The sequence below is a fragment of the Phasianus colchicus genome, chromosome 1 (assembly GCF_987193195.1).
Source record: "Phasianus colchicus chromosome 1, bPhaCol1.hap1.1, whole genome shotgun sequence".
In the NCBI taxonomy this organism is placed as follows: domain Eukaryota; kingdom Metazoa; phylum Chordata; class Aves; order Galliformes; family Phasianidae; genus Phasianus; species Phasianus colchicus.
The window spans coordinates 41,036,357-41,059,812 of record NC_143436.1 but is presented as its reverse complement, the minus strand read 5'-3'; the positions used below and the strand labels follow the sequence as shown (position 1 = coordinate 41,059,812).

Genomic DNA, 23,456 nt, shown 5'->3' with positions numbered 1-23,456 from the left:
GAAGAGTGGGATTAAAGTACTTCAGGTGTATTTTACTTGGGGTAATCATTGCTTTTCCTTTTCCTTTTTTTCTTTTTCATTTGCTTTACCTCTCTTTCCTTCTTTTCAGTAACGGTCATCAATAAAATGACTTGGAACTGCACCTGAAACATAAAAATGAAGCTCTTCATGCTTCATTACACACATTACACAGAGTAGAGGAGTAGTTATCATGATTTCCACAGAGTTTGTTAACCAATTAGTGTAACATTCCAAGATGTACATTTTTATATGGTATGAATAGAACTTCCCCTTTGTTTTCTACACTTGAAAAAAATATTTTGTAGTTTGAAAAGTCTCTGTGAAGGAATTTTGGGCAATTAGGCAAGGAAATATTTTTCTTTCTTTGACTAAGAACTAGTCAGACAGTTCCTTTTTTAGAAAACTTCTATCAACTGAATGTTTAATGATGGAATATATGCCTGAATTATTTCCGTGCCTTGGTACAACACAGAGATGTGATCTTGGATTATTTTAATGGCTATATGAATCCGAACACTGCTTCTGTGATCACTGTTCTGAATCATTATTTGCTACAAAAAAAAACTGTCCCAGGCTCAATACATTTAAATCACTATTTTATAGCCTAAATGTATGAGGATATTTTAACTATGGCATTATTCAGCATTCATATCCTAAAACATTTAGAAAATAATTAATTAATCAATGAATAATAATGCAATTCAGTCACTGTGACACTAGTAAACAAATGTTAGTCTTACTATCTCTTTAAAATGCTTAATTATATATTACTTCATCTTATATCAACATGTAACAGTGGGGTAGGAAGATTTCTATCCTGCAAGGTTTCTCTCTCTACAAATTTGGTTTTAATGGCTGATATTGAAAAATTTTAGACATAGTTTTAACTTTACAGAGACAACAAGTTCCCTGTAGCTCAATGGAAGTACTCCCATGTGCAAAGTCAAGTATGTACAGGACATTGTACATACCATATATATACTGGAGAGCTCCTATTGATTTTTTTATTTCTTTTTACATTTTTTGTACTAGATCAGAATCATAGAATCATAGAATTGCTCAGGTTGGAAAAGTCCTTAAAGATCACTGAGTCCAACCTCAACCTAGCCATACTACCCTAACTATCAACCCACTGCTAAATCATGTCCCTGAGCACCACATCCAAACGGTTTTTAAACACATCCAGGGATGGGGACTCAACCATCATCAAGCATATAAAAATATTTATGTAATATATGTACAGGTAACTAGATATAGATATGTGTGTGTTATTTGAAAAACATATATCAATTTTTCTTATATACTTTTATGTCCACACAACTATAAATGTTATCGTGGTTTGCATCAGAGGTAGGATGGGCAGCAGGACACAGGGAAGTGATTGTCCTTCTCCACTTGGCACTGGAGAGACTGCATCTCAAGTAGTGTTTAGTTTTGTGCCCCTCACTACAAGAATATTGAGTTGCTTGAGTATCAGCAATGAAGCTTTTGAAGGAACTGGTAAACAAGACACATAATGAGTGACTGAGGAAACTGGAACTGTTTAGTCCTGGCGATGAGAAAGCTGAGGGGAGAACCTCACTGCTCTCTACAATTGCCTGAAAGGAGGTTGCAGAGAGGAGGAGATCGGTCTCTTTTTTCAGGTCACAAATGAAAGGAGATGAGGAACAGCCTCAAGTTGTAGGTTTAGATTGGATATTAGGCTCCACAGAGAAATTGGTCAAGCACTGAAAGGGGATGCCCAGGGTCACCATCCTTGGAGGTATTTAAGACAGTGATGAGACTTGGTAGTATCAGGTAGATTGTTGTGCTTGATCTTTAGGGTCTTTTGCAAGCTAAATGATTCTATGATCCTATGATTCTATACAGTGTCTTACATATATAAATTTAGTATGGCTTTTTTTTTTTTTTTTTTTTTTGCATATACACGTGCTCAGACAGATTAATTCAGGTCATAAAATGAGACTTCTTTTTCCTTGCTTAAATTTTTGAGCCATTTTTAACACTGTAGAGTTAACAGAACAATGCTGATATTTTAGGACCATTCGTTTTCTTGCCATATTTACAATGTCATTACACTTCACTAAATGTCTAACTGAATGGAAAGATATGATTTAAGAAAAAGGTTCATGTATTACAAGATGTTTTAGGTTTTAGGAGGAAGGAAAATGAATGGTATATATTTTGGTTCAACAATAAAAGATCCCTTTCTGCTACAGATCCTACTGACAGCTTCCGATAAGAGGTCTCTCACAAAGACACCCTCTATGGAAAGCTGGGAGTATAATGGAACAATATAAAAGATTAGATTAAGTGGAAAGCTTGTTGATGTTGCAAGGTGGTTTTTTCTTTTGTTTGTTTGTTTGCTTGTTTTAATTAGGAAATAACATGTATCAATGTTTTCTATTACAAATGTTACCTGTCAACGGTTTACGGGCTGGTTCGGCCCAGTTCCGTGACTAGCGGGGCGGAGGGATCCGCAGATCCGCGCCTCCAGAAAAAGGGAACAGGGGACCCCAAAATAATTAAAAACAGCGGCAACGATCTGAGGAGAAACAAACTAATTTACTAAATATAGTATTGGAATGCAAGATAACACACTATAATACAATATAATTAAATTTGAAGCTAATAAATCAAATATAATGAGAGAGAGAATGTCCGAAAGGTGGGTAGGCCTCACCACAACGCGGAGAGCTGAGGTGAGATGCGCAGTCCAGTTGAGCAGCAGGGAGAAAAAGGGGAGGAGAGCCGACGAAGAGCAGGCTAAGAAGAGTGCATCAGGTGACCTTGCCAGGAGTTGTATCTCGAGACTCTCTGTGACCGCAAAGTCCCCTGGGGAATGTAGTTCTTCTTCTCTTCCAGGCAGGTACCCAGAGCTTGAGCACCAACAGTTAAACTCCCACTGCCCCACATGATGTTATGATGTGGAATACTGAAAACCAAAAATCACAAAACCATGACAGTGGCTTAAAGAAAGACACGAATTAACAAAATAAAAACTATTCATTCTGTGAATTCTGCATTAGTAACGATTTTTTCTGCATGTGTGCATCATTAGAATATAGACTAAACTCATTTCAGTGTTGAAGGTACAGCGCACCAAAGTAATCAAAAATGGGATAGCATATGTAGTAGGCTTCACTTCTTCAGGATAGTCTTCATTGTAGATAGTTTCTTAGTCTGAATGTCCTAGGGTGGTTGTTGCAGAGAATAGGTAATGAATTTCATTGTGAAATGTGTTTTGACATATTTAATATTGTGCATGTTGGAAGTGTTTTCCTTCCACTGCTAAAGGAACATATACTTTCTAGAGGAAAGTACCTTCCTTTCTCCAGCTGTATTGAGAAAGAAGCTTCCTTTTGTTTGTTGTTTTTTTTGGTTTTTGTTTTTTATTACATAGGAGGTAGCTCATATAGCTCTCTAAGTATGACCTCAGCTAGGTCCCAACATAGAGATGAATGACACAAGCATGAGGGAATAAACAGTAATTAGTGCAAGTAAATGAAATTTTCAATAGACTAAAATACCTAAATAGCATTTTGTACTGTGGTGACTGATGTAATAATAGACACCGCAGAGTTATTGTTAAGAAGCACCAACTGTTGTTCTGATGGAGAGTTTTTATCTCACAACTGGTTGAGGAAAGGTTCCATCATTTAGGATATAGTTTGAAAATATGTCCCTGTGCATGTGTGCGACTAACAGCAAATACTACGTGAAGCGTTCATCCCAAGCCAGAATAGATGCACATTCTAGCACTTCAGTTTTGGTATTTTCTCACCCTGTTGACCCTGTTGTCTCCTATGATAAATTCACATGCTTATTCATTTTCTTGGGGAGGAAAACCAAACTATAATAGAATTAATATTAATTCTAATGGATTCCAGTTACCAGAGTACAAAGTACAAAGGAGGTGTTATAATATTAAATGCTTTCATGAGTAGAATATTATTTTATAAACATGCATAACAATTGCTGCATTATTTATACTGCATAATTCATTCATAAATTTTGTTTCTAAATTTTCGTATGACAATAAAATGTGTGTATAAAATGTATCCTTAGCATGCGTAGTTTGAAAGGCAAACAATTTTAGAAATAATGCACAACTTTCATTCTTCCTACCTGTATATTTTCATTTCATTTCTCTTCTCTTAAACCCGACCTTTTAAGTACAATGACTTCAGTTACATAGAAAATTACCACACTGTAAGGAAATAGCCTTACAGTATTGAAATATCAAGAATCACTCATTTCTAGTTTTTCATACTAGACCAGAAGAGTAAAAATACTGGACCTTAAATCTATCAGTTGCTAGAATTGAAGACATTTCATTTTATACCTTTCATTAATAAATCTTTCATTGTGATTATATAATAGAGAAGAAGGGGAATATATTTAAAACGTAATATGAAAAGTTTTGCTAAAATTACTCAGTCTAGTGTTGTTAAATCAGGGATGTACAGCAAAGATGAATTAATTTACAGTGTGCAGATGCAGCAGTCAAAAGTGTACAGTAGTCCACCTTTTCACACAAAAGGACAATGTTATCTGAAATCATCAGATATACAATGTACATATATGTATGAAAGTTAAAAAAATGTGCAAAAATGTGTAAGTTTACACATTAATAAACATGCATTTGTTTGAACTATTTTTGAGAGTTGAGTATGTATGAACATTGAAATCAAAATTAATGAATATTAAGGTAATGTTAAAGAAAGATGTGTAAAACAGATAATGAATAAAATTGTTAATGTATGTTTTACTTGTGCTGAGATATTTTTTATTTACAAAAATGTCATGAAAACATAATGTGGGCTGTGTTTTCTTTACAAAACTCAGTATCAAAAGTGATGTTAAAAATCCACATAAACATTATACGTGAATTGACCACAAATTTTCTTTGCATGGAAATATCCTTTTCAAAAGATACTTCATATGAAGTGAAATTTCTTTTAAAAACCATCAAAAAGCATAAAATGCTTTCAATATTTTAAGGTTCTGAATCCGAAGAGGGGAAATCTGAGACAAGCAAGCTAAGAATTTGCCAGCATAGAATGGGGAGTTTTGCATAAAATTCAAGATTTGCTCTTTTTGTTCCCACTGACAGCATAATTCACCTTTAAAGCACTGGAATTTTAAAGTCATTTTAAATATTAAAAAACTGTTACAAATCACAATGTGAAGTGCATTAGCAGTATATTTCATAGATAGCTATGTGCCTGTGGCTGATGCTAAAAATACTGAAAATGGGCACATTTTTATTTACTGCATAAGTAAGTTATAATATATAGTCAAGATAAAAATTCATCATAAATTATAGTAGCAAAGTCATTCTAAAAACACATTATGCAGTATGTTGCATTTTTCAAATGTTATTTTTTTCTATGAGAAATACTTGAACACTAAAATACCGTCCATTCAGAACTCTGTTAGTTCTGAGTATCAGGTTTTCTGATCTGAGTTGGTAAATAGTCACAGAATTGAAGTTGGTCAGTAATTACTTTGAGAGATAATGCAGCTCAGCTATAATGAGGTTGAACATTGTGTGTATTGTTACATATTCTGTCAGTGATGGAAAGAAATTATTTGGAGAGTTAGTCTGTAACTCATTTTTTTAAAGTTGGTAGTCAGAATGGATTGAACCAGATGTCCAAAAATGTACTTGTAGAAATTTTTGAAAATTTCTGCTGTTCGTTCCCTCTAAATTGAGATCTGCAAAAATGTCAGATATTGCTTACTAATAAGGGTCACTTCTAAAGAAGTATGCTATATGTTAGGCTCTGCAAAAACACATGAAAAAACTGATGAAAAAGGAAGGAAAATAATGCTTAATGCTAAAAAGGGACTTTCAGATTTCTAACATATAGCTTTTTTTCCATAAAATTTTTCATTGCTATGGTTATTTGCTGTGATAAACAAGTCTGAGAGACCATGAAAATTTTATCAGTTTCATAGGTAAATTCTTCCTTATAATTTATAAACTTTACTTTTTTTAGTGTCTATCCATAAAAAGTTTTTAATTTGAGTAATTTGGAAGAGAAAATCCTACTTTCCTTCTTCCTTGCAAATCATTTGCTTTCTAGAGAACTCATTTTAAAGTTAGCCATGGAGATGCAATTATTTATCCAAAGTTATCTGACCATTTGGCAATGCTTCAGAGTTCTCTTCTGCAGAACACAGTACAGCACACACAAGTGTCATAGTGTTTGGTTGTTCTCAGCATCTCATAAGTCAGGAGAGGTAACAATACTTTCAATTTTTCTTTGTGAATGTCAGTTGAGTCACATTTCTGTTCTCTCAGATCGTCTTGCTTGAATGATGGTAATGACATTCATCTTATTAACATGGTGTAATTTAAATATACTGTAGCAGTTTTCGAAATTCTGTTCCATTTAGCAGAATCTCTGTTGCCCCCTTTTTCAGATGACGGTTGCTGCTGGTACGAGCATTGAGAATAACATTCAAAGGACCATATCCTGCCCTAATGTATGTTTTACATATCTTGGATTTCTGTGTAATTTAAATGCAAATCCTCCTTTTGTGACTGATAATTAATTGCCCAGAGATGCCTGTCATCTTGAGGTTACTTCATACTATATGTTATATATATATTTCAGGGTCACTTAATATTGTACTACAAGTGAGGTCTTAGCCTATCAAAATGCTGAATTGGTGTCATTTTTTTTTTCCTATATAATTTGATGGCACTGCTAAATAAAGACAATGATAATGTATTCACAGATCCTTCTGAATTTACCTTGCTTCCCTCTCAGCTCAATGCTCTTGTCAGTTGAAATCAGCAGAACAGCAGTAAACAAAATGAGGAAAGCAATGAGAGGCTATATTTATTCCACTTAATCTTGTTCTAAATTGGATTTTAATATGAAGATGTGTAATACTAAATTTGGAAGAAAGGTAATTTCATTTTTCTTTCTTAAACAAATATATCCCATGACTGAATACAGAAAAGGGGTTACTACTGCAGATGAAAGTAAAGCAAAAAATCTATTTTGTTAACAGGAAAAGCAATTTATTCACTTGTAGTATAATAGGTCATATATCTTTTTTACTATATCTAGTCAGTAAATTGAAAGTCACTGAGCCAAAATTGAGCTTATATACATGAATGGGGAAATGTTAGCGGGAATTTGGGATGTATTGTTGAGAAAACAATTTGGCTCTGTGTTATGTATAAACTATTTTTTATCATGTAACATGTTTAATCATTTACTTTTCAGCTAAAGATAATCTTTTTTATCAGGGAGCTGTCAGAAATTCTGGATAAACATTTCCATCACTTTAATTCCTTTTAAGATATAACATACACCTGAACTACAAGTACAATACACTTAAAGTTACTAATAGGTAAGAGAAAAGGTACTGTGATTCAACATAAGGGGAATGACGTATGTTCTTGCCAATCTGGAAAAGGAAAAACAAAAAAAAATGTAGAACAACCTTTTTCTCCTGGAATGTTCATGCTCCTAAGGGAACTTTGAGAAATTATTTCTGCTGCAGTGAAAGAAAATTATACATCTGAAATCTTGAATCATTGTGGATTTGTAGATATACTCCCTGAATGGACCAATGCTGTAACTTCTTGACTATGATTTGTACTGCTAGTGAGAGCATGGTGGTGACGGGACAGCAGTTGGACAAGGTGATCTTAGTGGTCTTTTCCAACCTTAATGATTCATGATTCCACATTCCCAATTGCCTCTATGCAGAGGAAAAGTGTGAGTTTATGCATGACTAATCCCCAGTCTCTTCCAGATTTCCAAAATTATTTTAACTCTGGCAGGGCAATTTTAGTATTTCAGTCTGCAAATAGTACTATTTATGATGAGAGATAACAGCATGGAAAAATGCAGAATTTCAGATTTAGTTATAGAGTTCTGTACCATTTCTTAAAAAACAAAACAAAACAAAAAAACCAACAACTTCTTTTGTCTTTCAATTTGTTTTCTTAAAAAAAAACAAAAACAAACCCAAAACATTAAGACAGGTTCTAAATAGATGTTTTCTTAAAAGAATGGCATGCCTGGATTACCTCTTCATTCTTTGGATTATTATTACTGGTGTTACTCAGTAACACCAAAATAAGCACATAATCCATTAACTGCTGTTGAACAAGAATGACCTTGTTCCTGCCTTTAGAAAACAAAAGCTTTTTAAAATCATTTTAGTTTGTTCTCTTTGGACTTTGTGATGATTTTTTTTTCCTTTTTTGCCCCAAAAAAAAAAAAAAAAAAAAAAAAGTATCAAACAGCACAAGAATGGAGGATAAAATTTAGAATTTATTTCATTTCTAACTCCGTCTCCTGATTTACCAATCTAAAGTTTAATGTCAAATTTATTGTAGCTATCTCTGCTCTAGAGACAGTGAAAGTTAGAGTTAGTTATTACCTGTCAGCTCATGAGTATATCAGTCTTTGTCCACTGACTGAAAAAGGGGACCTAAGAACTCATCTTGGCTTAGACACCTTGCTTATGTAGTTGATTAAAATCATGTAATACAAACTCTGCTTTCCTCGTTTAAGTTGTTGTTTAGAACAAAAATTACCTCACCAGACTGCAGCCTCCTAAAAGCTTCATGTTCAATTAAGCTATGATGCAGCTTCTTCTTTCAATGGAGAAAACAAGGTGCATGCTGTTAACATGACATGGAGGAATTCTGACTGAGGGGTCTTCTCTTGATTTAGGGAGTAAGTTAAGTGTATAGATTAGACTAGATATTAAAGACCATTCTCACAGCAGAATCGTGGAAAAAAGATATAATTCATGTAACAGTGAAACTGAAATCTTGAAATTCATTGAAAGAATAGGTGTAGGCTTCAATATTTTCTTCTGAATTCTTTCCACAAACTGCAAAGAAATATTAAGAGGCGTTTAACAAAAAGCTTATTTCCTGTTCTAGATTTCACTAGAACACTAAAAGCAAAACCTTTCATATTTAAAACTATTATTTATTTTCTCCTGTGGAGAAAACCAGTACAGTCATAAAAGGTGTGAAACAAGCTCTTTCCATTGTCATTTAATTATATCCAAATCATCAGTAGGTGAAGAGGTGTTTTAGATTCTCACTATATGAATACATGGAAGCAACCTAATTCTTATCTCTGAAGACTCTTAACAAGAAGATGCAGTCTTTGTTCTACCTCAGACTTTGAAATTATTCTCAGTGAAAATGTATTGTGCAGGTGAGTTTTTAGGCTTGAATTTCTCAAATTTGTTTCCAATTTTATCAGATTTTGTAATTTATTTCAAAGCATCCTGTTCAGAGACAGAATATATTCCTTATCAACAGCTACATATCATCCAAATACATGGATACAAATACTTTCAGTCATCAACCTTGCTGCAAGCTTTGTAGTTACCTCTTCACTCAACATCTTGCAGGGAGAACAGGAAGGGAATGGAGTTATATTTTACACGTACTTCTCTTGGCATGAGATCTTCTTAGGACATTTTAACAACTACAAAAGCAAACCCAGCTTCAGTTTTTTTTTTAAAAAACAGTGCTACTGAAAATTGTCAAATTAATGGATAACTAAAAAGTTGTTATTCCTTCCTAAATACTCTGGCCTCCTGATGATTGGGAACCATTTAGATAGCCCTTCATTACTGAATAAAGGCAAAGTTTCTTAGACTTTTTCCACAAGTACGCTTTATGTTATGACTGATCGTTCCTTAGCTAATTAGAAAAACATTGTAAGTGTAGCAATTTAATGCACTGTTTCATATATGAGAAAGAACATTAATTAAATATTTTCATTATTTCTGAATTCCAAACCTGCAATTAACTGCATGAACTGTAACTGGTGTTATGTTTATTAAATGTAAAGTTGAAACTTTGTTTGAATACATGGTAAGTTTTCAGTTACTGAATTACTTATTCTGCAGTTTTATGGTTTCTTGTAATTACTGTGAATTGCACAAGTTTATATTTCTGCTGTTTGTAAAAGGGATAACAGTGAGCCAAATTAATGTCCTCAGTGGAAAACATTCTCACAAGCATAAAATTTTCAGTCAGTATATACTGTACTAATTCAGCATTTTAATTATATGACATTAATCCTATACAATTTTCTAAAACTTGGTTATTTAGTCAAATATCCATTTAATTTGACTTTTTTGGCTCTTAATCTCAGAGCTAAAATATACTTTGAGGAGTACTCATCTATAAAGAGAATTTGAGGTGCTAAAGCTGTACATAAAACAGAGAATGTCCTGTTCGTGACTCATATATGCTAAAATATTAAATTTTAAAAAAAGACTACACCCAGTGGATGGTCCATCATTTTACTTCATTGAAATACACTGAATACAATACACTTCATTGAAATAAAACTGAAAATAAAAAATAAACTTCTGTATATTCAAACTTTAGAACTCAGATATTATCATGCGTTATGGTGTGTGCTGAAGGTGCTGGCAGAGTACCAAGCCACTTTCCACCATCTATCAGTGTTTCTGGTCAACCGGAGAGGTCTCAGAGGATTGGAGGCTTGCCAATGTGACTCCCATCTACATGAAGGATCATAAGGAGGATCTGGGAAATTATAGGCGTGTCAGTCTGACCTTGGTGACTTGGAAAGTTATGGACCAGATCATCTTGAGATCACAGAGTAGATGCAGGACAACTGGGGGATCAGGCCCTGCTGGTCCTGCATGACCAACGTGTTCTCCTCCTAGGACCTGCCTGGTGAATGAGGGAAAGGCTGTTGCCATAGTCAGTGTAGACTTTAGCGAAACCTTTGACACTGTCTTCCACAGTATTCTCCTGGAGAAATTGGCAGCCCATGGTTTGGACAGGTAACCTCTTTGCTGGGTAAATAATTGGCTGTAGGGCCAAGCCCAGAGAGTGGTGGTGAATGGAATTAAATCCAGCTGGCAACCAGTCAAAGTGCTGTTCTGCAAGAGTTAGTACTGGGGCCTGTCCTGTTTAATATCTTTATTGATGACCTGGACAAGGGGATAGAGCGCACCCTCAGTAAGTTTGCAGATGACATCAAGCTAGGAGGAAGTTTTGATCTGCCAGGGTATAGAGAGGCCCTTAAGAAGGACCAGTGGAACGAAGTTCAACATGACCAAGTGCTGGATCCTGCACTTTAGTTACAAAAATCCCAGGCAACGTTACAGGCTTGGGGCAGAGTGGCTGGAAGACTGTGTGGAAGAAATGAACCTAGGGGTGTTGGTCAGCATTCAGCTAAACATGAGCCACAGTGTACTCAGGTGGCCAGGAAGGCTAGTGGCATCCTGGCCTCTGTATTCAGCTCTGGTGAGACTGCACCTTGTCTTTTTCAGCCCCTACTACAAGAAAGACATCGAGACCCTGGGGCATGTCCAGAGCCTGTCCAGAGCCAGGCAATGAAGCTGATGAGGAGTCTAGAGCACAGGTCTCATTAGGAACAGCTGAGGAAACTGGGATTGTTTACTCTGGAGAAGAGGAGCCTCAGGATAGACCTTATCGCTCTCTACAACTGCCTGAAATGAGGTTGTGGTGAGGTGGAGATCAGCCTCTTCTCCTGTGATAGGACTAGAGAAAATAGCCTCAAGTTGCACAGGAGAAGGTTCAGGTTGGATATTAAGAAAAATTTCTCCTTTGAAAGAGTGGTCAGGCACTGGAATGGGCTGCCCAGGGAGGTGATTGAGTCACCATCCCTGGAGGTGTTAAAAAAACATTTAGATGTTGTACTAAGGGATGTGGTTTAGTGGAGAAATAGTGGTAGAGGTGGATGGTTGGACTAGATGATCTTGGAGGTCTTTTCCAAGGTCTTTTGGCGATTCTATGATGAATTTCAAGGTGTAATTTTCTGGTCAGTTTCCCACAAATGAAAAGTATAATTTGCATGCTGTTTCTCTGTCTTCATAATAGATCTCAATTTCCTTTTATTCCTAAACTTTCTGTTTTCTATTTCTCATTATTATAAATTGTCCTACCTGAGAGAAAATGTGTGAAGAAATTGGTATTATAGACAATAGCAATATGACGGTTTATTACCTTCTCTTGTTCTTTTAGGGGGACAATAAGAGATGCTTAACTGTTAAGTTTGCTGTCTTTCTTTCTTGCAAAATGTTGCAAACCTTGACCATATCTGTATATAAGTGTTATTTTTATATATTTTCTGTTGAACAGTCAATTCTTTTGATGTATTGTTTCAGAAAATGAACTCTTTCTTAATAAGAAGTAATGTCTGTAGTTGGTACTCTTAGAGGTCACATGAGTTCTAATATGCCTCAGTGGAAATTAGTTGTGGATATGTAGTCATTTAAATTGAATAGTCTGTCATAGTTTTTATCTCTGTTATTACTTGGTCTGAAAACCACGCAAGCTAATGGTCAAAACAAAATCAGGGTACTTTGTATGCAGACCCACTTGCTGCAGTTGTGTGATCTTGAGCTTCTGCTAAATATTCTGCAAAGGTTTATTAATACTTGTGTTTTCTTCATTCAAGACAGCAACTTACATGTCAGGTGTTTTTTGTTTTTTTTAATAAGAATGTGCTTTATATAATAAATTAGATTTTTTTCCATTCTGTATATTTGAAAACAAAGATAATTATTAATTTTTTAAAAATGCAAAGCATTTTCCTCTACTGTTTCCATGGGAAAGCCACATCTGGTCTGTCAGGAATTTTGACATAGCAAGATATGCCAGCATGTGTAATTCAAGCTGCTTTCTTTGGGCAGATGTTTTTATCAGTTACATAGTTTAATGTGTGTAAAAAATTTTAATACAAAATGATTACCTTATGGCTCTTGACAAGATATATGGCATAAACTGAGATATTTTATACAGAAGTTCTGTAGAAATACAGCAATTTGCCTGTGTTTTGTCCAGTTCTACTGCTATGCAGCATGTTTTAAAAACACTTTTTTAATTCATTCTCAGTTCTTTACACTACTTTGAAAGGTGTTTGGGGAAGGTTACAATGAGGTAGAGAGAGATGAGAGAAAACACTGATAAAATGCAGAAAACTTAAAATTTCCTAAATGAGAATGAAAATATTTCCTATGCTTTCTTGATAGTTTTTCTTCTATCAAAGATTGAGAGGAAAAGATAATCCCAAACTACTAGACAAAAGAACAAAAAGTCAAAAGCCTAAGGATAATTACAAATCCCCAACCTTTACCAGGGAACTGTGAAAGCACCTTGACATTTCAGTTCAGTTCCTTCAGCTTTCTGTCAGCCTTCAGAGGATTCGAGGATTTCCCTAATAGTGATCTACCTCTTGAAGGTACAAACACGGTTTATTTGATTCACAGAGGAGGTTTTACTGGTCTGACACATCCACGTAGCAGACGCTATAAGCACTCAGATGTGTTTCTTTGCTGACAGGGAAAAAAAAAAAAAAAGAAAACAAATGGGTTTCCATTTTCTAGCGTTTATTCAAACTCCATACTTCAGTCTTTAGGAATTACTTCACTAACAAATAAATCCGCAAGCAAGAAAGCAAATTCAGTTAGTTCTCACTCAGCCAATGAGCATATTTTTATCACAGTGCTAATCTGGCTGTCATATCTCATTTCCTTGCCATAGGGCCAGCAAACTGCACCACGTAGACCTCATGTCAGGCACTAACCTGGTAGATCTGCTGTCTGTCCAGCTCTGTCATGTATGTTAAATCCTACGGTGTGAAGAGAAGGCATCAGTGCACTACAACTCAGGAAATGTGTCACTGGCATATGTATGTGATAGCAGTGGCACGCTGTTTCTCACTCTTATTGTTTCCTCCTATTTTCCTCCTGTGTGATCTGTCTGGTGGTTCTTGGTTGGTTGGTTGTTTTTTCCATTTCTTAAGTACACTTTACTCACAGCACTGCAATCAGAACTGCTAGTCCCACACATACCCTGCAGTGGCTCTGTATTCACTTACACACCATCTTGAGTCAAAGTGAAGATTTCATTCAAGCATTCTTACATTCCTAGCATTTTTATTGGTTCTAGTATAAAAGCTGCCAAACAAGAGCAGCAAAGGTCAAAACTGTCCCCTTGACCAAACTCATCAAAAAGTGACTAGTGTGCTTCTTTGCAAATTGAAGCCTAAATGGATTTAGAAAATCCTTTAAAAATTTGTAATTCTCAGCCTTTGCCACATGGCTGTCATGTACTGTGATTTTGTCAGCATTACAGTGTGAAGTTTTGTTTAATCTATTCAAGGCATGCGTAATTGCCACTCCCTGTGATCAGTGGAGGTCTGGTAAAAAGCTCACTGTCAATTGAGGCTGGGATTGGAATTACTTGGTATATATAGGAGCTTCTTAATCATAAGTTTTTCTATTTGTTTTAAAGTGTGTACATGTGGTGATATTTCAATTAAACATCTTCAGCTCTAATTTCTATAAAAAAAGAATTAACTCTGGTTACTTGTAATTTGATCAGTACATCAAATCACAGGCTTACTTTCCTGCAGCCAGTAACATCATTATGTTTTGCTTTGATATCGTGTACATTTTTATGACTACTAAAGATGTTGACTGACTCCTGGAAGTTTACATAGTCAGTTATTGTGAAAAGAATGTTATTCAACATTTACAGTACTTCTAATTCCCCTAAAAGATGAAATCTTTCAAAATTGCAGGATATGACAATAAACAATAATTTCTTACAGCATTGGTATTAGTTATGTTCTTACTACTCAGTCTTAATATTGATGTTCAGCATTTCAGTAGTGCTGTCCTGGTCCTAAACCTTCATGGTGTCAAGTTATACATTAATGTGGTGAAGTGTATGAACACAAGGGTTATCTCACAATAGTGCTTCAGGTGTTTGGTAGGTCACAGTGTCACCCTGCAGCTCTTGTTTTCTGCTCACAGCTGTCATCAGAGCACATTCCTCTTCCCACCTGCCTTGTGTACCAACTTGTTCCTCTTCCCAGTAACACTGGCTGCAGATTCTGATTTATGTGAGGTGAGGGTGTACCTGTGATAATTTAACCCAGCAACTGGAAAAAATTCCCCAGCATAGACATTGCTGAGATGAATATGTGCCATGGAAATCTTATTTTGAATAGAATCAGTTTCTAATACCATTTAGAAGTGGTTCCTAAAAATGTAGCTATAATCAGAAGATTCTGGAAAGTGTTGTTATATATGTGACAGATAAGCAGACAAATCAGCCCCTTTAACAGGTTAAAACATTATTCTTTCAATCTATATTGCATAATACAAAACTTCTTTCATTTAGATGGGCAGCTAGCCTATTGCTAGCAATAACAGTATTTTGGAGTTTGAGAGTAACATACATGTTTTGAAGACAACATAACCCCCACAGATATTCAGAAACTCCACTCTTAAGACTTGCTTCCGTGTTTATTGTTGGAGTTATGCATAGAATTAAAATTAAAATCATTGTAAATTCTAAAAAATAAATAGCATTTGCCTTGATACAGTCAGATTAGATATAGGACATTAGCACAGCTAAAAATTAATGTTTATCAGTGCTGGAACATAATTTTGTTGTTGAGGTCTCCTGGCCCCTCTGGGATTTGGAGCACAGCTATTGCTGATCCCAGGTTTATTACCTGGGAATCTTTCTCTCCCTTGATGCTGTGGTGCCTTGCTGGAACCAAGGGGAGGCAGAGGAGAAAGATCTCTAATTTAAAGCAGAAAAATCCTGGGCTAGAAAGAAATAAAGATGAGATTGAAATGGATAGCCTAAGACTGGAAGAAGAAAGAAAATAATAATGGAACATTTAAGTGTGGAGTCTGGAAGCAGGTGGAGGACCAGAGACATCAGTAGGAGCAGGAGCTGGTGGCTGTGAGAGACTTAGAAAAACAGACTGAGTAGTAGAGTGGAGAAGTAAGATTTTAATGACATGACACTCCCAGCTGAAAAAGAGCATGGAAATGAAAACTTTTCGTGGAAATGTGTCAGTTTACATAGCAAAGATTTTTCATGTCTAGAGGCTTAATCAGAGTGGAAGCACAACAGATGTGCTCCCCCCACCCTCCCTCAGAGGGTATCCTGAGTTCAGATGGAAGCAACCATAGACAATAGAATGATAGTGTCCCCATAAGCATGGAACACTTTGTAGACAGCCGTAATCCTGGTATTGGCACCTAAATGACACTCCTGCACTCTTCTAAGAGAGTGTTGCTGTAAATCTGCATATGAGCATCTATATTACATTTCAAGCAGCTAGATTGAAATTTTGTTGTGATTGTTTCCTCCACTAATAGGTCTGGTTTATTAAATTGCTAGTAGTAGTGTTCATCTTCTAAGATGAAACAAACGTGCCCCAAGAAATAAAAGGAATTATTTTAAAGGTCAGTATTACTTAAGGACTTCTTTCAAGTTTTCAGCAGATTGGAGTTAGAGATAATTGGGAAGTATGCTGATATTGCATGTGACAGATCAGAGGAAAAAACTTACAGCAAAGACCAAGGAAGTCATTGACTTGGACATGCATAAATGCTTTATACAATAATGATTACATACACATATAATAAGAAAAGATTAAACATGATTTCAATTTCCCAAAGGAGCTGCCAAGAAAATAAATCTATACCATGAGAAGTTTAAGTTGTATATTTCAAATGCAGCATATTTATTTGCTTTATCTGCATGATGACACATCATTGAAATAAATTTGGGGAAATGCTCCATAAATATTATGTTTGCATTCTAATGCTGCTGCAGTGTGAAGTAGTTTATGTTTACAAGATAGAAATGGGAATATGGTCTGCAGAGGTTCAGTTTTACCTGACCTTTGTATTGCCCCATTACTTTTTCATTCATACTTACTAATCCTATAAAAGGTTACCTGGGTAGTGATATAGCAAATCCTCAGTTTTCTTCATTTGTTACATTTTAATCTAGGTGAAGAAAAGGAGCACAAAAGTATTTTAGAAGAGCTTGTCATCCATTAGATATTTGTTGTCTGACCTTCACTATGTACAACTATTATTTGCATGTAAAATGTGCTTTTTTATCTATGTATGTCCAACCTTTGTATTATACATCATACAGACCCAGTGATACCAAATTATTATCATCACCTTGCTTCTTATTCTTTTATCTTCAATTTTACACAGTAAAAGACATAATAGATATAATTATACAGTAATGCATAATTATAGGGTAAGGGAGAAGTGTGAAGAGATGGATGATTTGAATTAAGGAAAACATTTAAAAATTAAACCAAAAGGACAAAGAAGAAACATTATTTATAGACAAATGAGCAGAAAAGAACCTCATGAATATAATTCTAGAAAGGCCTCCTGTAGTCTGCTAGATGCATAAAACAGTAGTATATTCTTCCAAAGACAAATAATGAACAAATGTTGCTTATATTTTGATGCATATTTGATTTTGATGCATATTTTCTGACTTTTTGGTTTTAGTATTCTTATACTTGGACAAGCAAACTCTTTAAGTTTCTGGTAAGATTTAAACAGATAGAAAAAGAAAACTTTTCAAATCTTAGTTTACAGTAGATTAAGCAGCAGACTTACCAAAATTAGTCTGATTCTGTCTAACTTTCTATTGTGAGCATACTATGAACGCAGTTATGAAAAAATTGATAGTGAGAAAGCACAATAAATGTTTCATAAAACATTTTTAAAATGCCTATTTTAAAAATAAATTTGAACATTATTTTATTTTAGCATTGTGAGTTATTCAGTTTCTAGGTTTATGAACGTATGAGGACACCCAGAAATTGGTTACTCCCTGAGTACACTGTGAGGGTGTTTTATCAGTGTGCCTTTGGAGTGTTCCTGTTTGATTTTAGCTGATGAAGCAGGCAAAATCTATATGTGAGAATTAAATTAAATTGTTGGTATTTGTTATGTGTAAAACAAGAGTTCTCCTGTCTTCTCAATGGACAAATCCTCCAGATGAAGATTAAAAACTGCTAACACAATTCAATTAATTGCATCATGATTTATGGAATTAACTAGTATTGTATTTGAGGAATTGACGATAGGTTCACTTTGAGTGGCTGCATGAAAGAATTGAAAAAGAATCAGCTGAGAATACTGTGAAGCACATTTAGATATGGGACATATGCTAGGTAAATGGTTTTCTCTGCTAAGTTCTTAATGCCTTGACATGAGCTCATTCTGGGCCCCCTGAAGGACATAATCCTTATAGGGGAGCAGAAGAGCAACAATTTGAGAGTAGATTACAAGGATACAATCAGAAATCATTTTCACTTTACAATATTATCAAAGGTATAAAAATAGCTTGTGTGGGAAAAGGATCTACTGATTTCAAAACTCACAGAAGTACATCTTAAGATGGTCTAATGTTTGTGAATTAAAGAAGTACTTTACTATTGACTTCAGTATATTTTGCTCAGTTTCATCAGGTGAAAATCTGGCACTTTGTCTCTTTGATCTACTACTTTTGCTAGAGCAATATAATTTGAAATTTACTGAAACATTATTGGCCCAAGCTTACACTAGAAAGTCTGATTTTTCTTACTGTCACACAAAAAGAGTTTAATATTTCCATTTAGTTTCAGAAAGTTTTAGTTTTTTTCTTTTTCAGGCAAGTATTATTAATGAATCTTTGTTAGGAACCACTACTGTACTTATATTAGTTATTTAAACTTTGTAATACATTTTTTTGTTGTTGTTGTTGTTCCATAAACAGTTTCTTTGATCTTTCTATTTAAAGAAAATAGATACAGAACTAACCATTTTTTGAACTCAATTGGTTTTAAAATATTGGATAAGAATCAATACTTATCTTGAGGGATGAATAAATTATTATTGATAGCTATACCCTTAAACACTGTCTTGAAAAGATGCAGTTTCTCAAGATGTATTATTTATTATTAGATAAAGTTAATCAATATGTGATTTACCTGCCTGGCTACTTAAAACAATATTATTTGTCATAAATGACATGACTGCAGCTGTAAGTTTGCCTCTAAATCTAACTCTAGTGTATGCTGTCCCTGAAATAATAGAAAACTGATAGTCTTCCCTTATTTTGATTTTCTAATATATTTTCACCTCTCTCTACTCTTCCAGTTTTGTTGCTGTGCCACAGATGGCAGCAGAGGGACAGTCTGATAAAATTGTGTCTGACATGTGCATGTGGGAGTGCATGTGAAGCCAAGGTGTGCACTTTTTGGTATCCAAAAATGTTTAGCAAGCATCAGTGAATGTCAGTAGGATCCATCTTTTCTGCATGGAGAAATTTAGTGACATACCTTTGCTTCATATATACTTCCACATCAGATGCGGCTTTGTCTGCTGCCATATGTCTCACAGCAACAAAATAAAATTGAATATTTGTGGGAAGGTTCAACCCCTACTGCCATGCCACCAACATCCACCTCTGAGGTTGTGGGCCAACACAATAAAATAGGAGGCATAGTTGTCAGAGCAGCACCAGTAAGTAATTCCCTCTAGTCTCAGATATTATTCAGATTTCTGACATTATTTTGTTTGCTTTCTACTTATAATTTTCATAGCTATATAAATTTTGCTATAAAAAAAGTTTGCTGTTAATCCGGAAAAGGAGGAATATATTTCCTTTGTTTACATTTATGATGATGTTTCTACACAAAGATGAGAAAGACTAGAAATGAAAGCTCTAACTGAAAAGTGAGCTGATGTCAAAAGGTAATATGGCCCGTGCTGCTCACCCAAGACTCTCTAAAGGAAGATCAGGAAAATGATTATGCAGTATGTAGCTGAGGCCAATTATCTGTTACATTGTCACATTACCTCTGACTTGTCCCTGGCAATTTACAGCTTCCTATTTTATTCTTAGGCAGTAAGTTCCTTCAGAGATAAACCATGTTTTTCTCTCCTTTTATACCATGCAGTATAATGAAATATTAAGCCTCAGGTATAGTTTCTAGGCATACTGATAGAAATCAATAAAAACAACTTAATGTGAAATAAATGTGTTGTGTGTATGGCCTTTTAGAGCATAAGGACTGAATGTGAAGTTTCTGTTATATTCATTTGGGTCAGTCAGAGATGATGACCCATGGATTTGAACTTAATGTGAAAGTGTTTCTATGCATTACACTGCTGAAGGCAGAATTTCCAAAGCTGTGAAGGGATTATGTGTTTGTTCTTTAACATTTTCAGAAGACATAAAAGCTTCACTTCTATTTGTCAAACCGTGAAAGTTTAGATCTTGTTCCTTCAAATAAAGTTTACTGGGTTAGACTTGTAAGTCTGATTGACTTTTGTGAGTGGCATCAAGTCAGACTTCTAAGTCAGGATAGAGGAATCCCAACAAGATAGACTACTCCATCCTTTGATTTAGGTTATCAAGATGCAGACAGCTTTTTTGAATTAAGCGTTCCCAAAATATTAAGGCTTTATGAGATCTACTTTGATTTACTACTGTGAGGGACTAACTTTCAGACCTGGTTAGCCTCACCACTTCAACAGATCTGATGGAGAGCACAGCTAATGAGGTACATTGTCATCTGGGCCCCTGCATGAATTCTTTTTGTGACTGAAAATAGTGCAGTAGGTGCTAGAGGCAATGCTGCTGCCTGGCACTTTTAAGCCACAGGGAATCATTTATAGCATTACTGCTACCATAGAAACCTATTTCAACTCAACAAAAATTCAATTCATGAAAAAAGCTTTTGAGTCTGAGTCATTCATATGTTGTTACTCCAAAGAGGTTTGACAATGCAGTTGAAACTTCTGGAAACATTTTACAGTCTCTCAGAATAGTAGTTTTATTCATATGGTTTGAAACTCTGACTGTATCCATAATGTAGTTACGTGGCTTGTCATTTTAGTGGAGCCTGAACATAAATTAGCATTTTCCACCAATGCCTGCGTAATGTCTTCAGTTTCTAAAGAAGTGAAGAAATCTGAGAAAGCTATTGAATTTCTACTGCTGAGCTTTCAGGCTTTCAGAGCCCGATACTATTTGACCTTGTTCATTTAGGTATTCCACACAGAGAGAGTTTAATGGCTAATATCAAATTCACTTATTTGAAGATGTTTAACAGTACATGGAATTTTGATTTAGAAAAGTGATCTAGCAATATAACTGAAATCAGTTATAGCACAATATAGCAATTGCGATGTACAGTTGAAATGTGATTCCTGCTGCCAGTTTCTGTGCGTTCACCATCATGGCTCTGAACGTCTCCAGTCAGCAGGAAGGAATACATAAACAGGCAGAAGCTAGCTCAAGATCTTTACTCTCTTCAAAGTTCATTTTGATGGTTGTTTGATTTCTATACTCTAATAGCCACATATGCACTTCCCTCATGCTGATCTGGCTGACAGGCAAAGGAGGATAATGCTTTCTATTGATTATTTTAGGAAAGGCCATTTACACAAAAGAACAGAAATGATGCTGCAGGGATAGACACTGAGAGTCCCCAGGCATTGCACAGTGCACAGAACCCTCTCAACCTCCAAGCCTTGCGGATGTGCTTGGCAGGAATTCTGGAATGAGCCAGGCTGAGCCAGCACCCCAGGATAAGCAGTGAGGGCCATGTAGTTACAATCCATTGCCTGGTTATGTCCATTGATCACTCAGAGCCAACAGAGTCAGAGGCTCCCAGGTCAGGCTGGGGTCTGTGGGGCAATGAAAGTGGAGTTTGGGAAGCTGGTGGAGCCCAGGCATTTCCTTAAATCTCCTGTTCTGGGAGCTCTTTGGTAGCCACTCTCAGCAGTGCCATCATGAGATGGGAGGGGAGATGGGCCCTGCTGCCAAATTTCTCCCGCAACATTTGTTTGTGAGCTGACAGTTCCAGCCTGAGCTCATGGCTGTGGAGAAAGGCCAGATCAGGCCCTTAGGAGGCGCAGGCAGCCATCCTATCCCCCATAGCATCACAGAGAAAGCAGCATAGTGAAGGGGCCAGGGAAGCCCTGTGTGGAAAAGAGGACAGAAGAGCCTGAAGTTCCCAGAAAGGCAGCTGCAGCATGTTCTATTTGGACCAGATGCAGCTCATGTCCCTGATTTTGTGCCCGCTCCACTCCTTATGTCTGACTGAAATCTCCTGGCCAGAGTGATGGGAGGAGGTGGGAGCAGTCAGCATGGGCTGTCCACCACTGACTTAAACTTTCCCACTGGGCTGCCTTTGCTGGCAAAATGCTGGCGCTAGGAGCAGAACAGAGAGGAGGTCTGTCCCCTCTGCTGGCATAGCCAGGCAGTCTCTGTCTCCTGGGGCATGGTGCTGAGAGATGACAGGAGCCTTTGTTGCCCGACAGCCAGTCATTGCCCAGACATCTCCTGAGAAAGGTGGAGAAGGATTTGAAATGATCTCTGCCCAGGAGGAAAGGGCCAGGTAGTACTGGTCAACAGTGAGCTGAACACAAGCCAGTAGTGTGCCCAGGAGGCCAAGAATGCCAGTGGCATTCTGGCCTGTGAAAGAAACAAGGTGGCCAGCTGGACTAGGGAAGTGATTATCCCCTTGTACATGATAGTGGTGAGACTGCATCTTGAGTACTACATTCAGATTTGGGCCCCACTGCAAGAAAGACATTGAGGTGTTAGAATGCATTCAGAGAAGAACATTGATCCTCATGAAAGAACTTTAGTACTTTCAAGACAAATTGAGGAGCAGCTGAGGGAACTGGTACTGTGTAGTTTGGAGGAGACCGAGACCTCATCACTCTCTACAACTGCCTGAAAGGAGGTTGTAGCAAGGAGAGTGTCTTTTTTCAGATGACAAGTGATAGGACATAAAGAAATGGCCTCAAGTTTCCTTGAGTATCAGGTGAGATTTAGATTGGATCTTAGAAATAATTTTTTCATGGAGAAGCTGGTCAAGCTCTGGAAGGGGCTACTTAGGGAAGTGATAGAGTTTTCATTGCTGGGGGTAATTTAAAAGATGTGTGGCTCTGACACTTAGGGACATGATTTATTCTTAGCCTCGATAGTGTTAAGTGCTTGTAGTTAATGATCTTGAAGATCTTTTCCAACCAAAATGATTCTATGATTCTGTGATTCTGTGCCTGAAGAGATAAACAAAAAGATGTGGACAAACTGCTTAGGCTCTGAGCAGTATCAGCCTCTGGGCCATCTATCCAGTAGGCAGCTCAGAAGTTTACAGCCAATTTGACATTATTTTGATGTAAATTTCTTATTTATTTATTGACTGCAATCTTCAGAGTCCTTCAGAGCTCTAGAACTGCTTCTCATAGCCCATGACTATGCTATAAATTGAAGACATAATTTATAAATTATCTCCATTCATGAACACAACACATGAATGAACACCAGTGAAAATGTGAATTAATTGAAACTTATTATTTAGTGTCCCATTTTTCTTGAATGAAGAGGACTAAATTATTTTTTCTGACTCAAAATCAATAAAAGCTTTTGAGATAATATTTATTTTTGCAATCATAATCATATTTTGTAAACTATAGGACTTTATCAACTTCTCTCTTCAGAGAGAAAAAAAAGGTATATACTCACTGCATTTTCAGAGTTGAAATGCTGCTATGTGTTTTGCATCAATTATCCTATA

At 36.0% G+C, this 23,456-nt stretch overlaps 1 protein-coding gene across 6 annotated transcripts in view; it reads left to right on the top strand.

The window, feature by feature from the left end:
* The window catches only part of PPFIA2 (PPFI scaffold protein A2), a 295,808-nt gene that overhangs the window by 159,675 nt on the left and 112,677 nt on the right, over nucleotides 1-23,456 (top strand). For 3 of the 6 annotated variants that reach the window (XR_016466101.1, XM_090139305.1, XM_090139289.1), the window contains exon 3: nucleotides 6,454-6,516. The exons of the other annotated variants lie outside the window; for them this stretch is intronic. Coding sequence is in view for 2 of the 3 variants with exons in the window: in XM_090139305.1 (XP_089995431.1) it covers nucleotides 6,454-6,516 (63 nt within the window). In the remaining variant the exon portion in view is untranslated. The remainder of the gene's footprint in view (nucleotides 1-6,453; nucleotides 6,517-23,456) is intronic. 6 annotated transcript variants of the gene reach the window in all.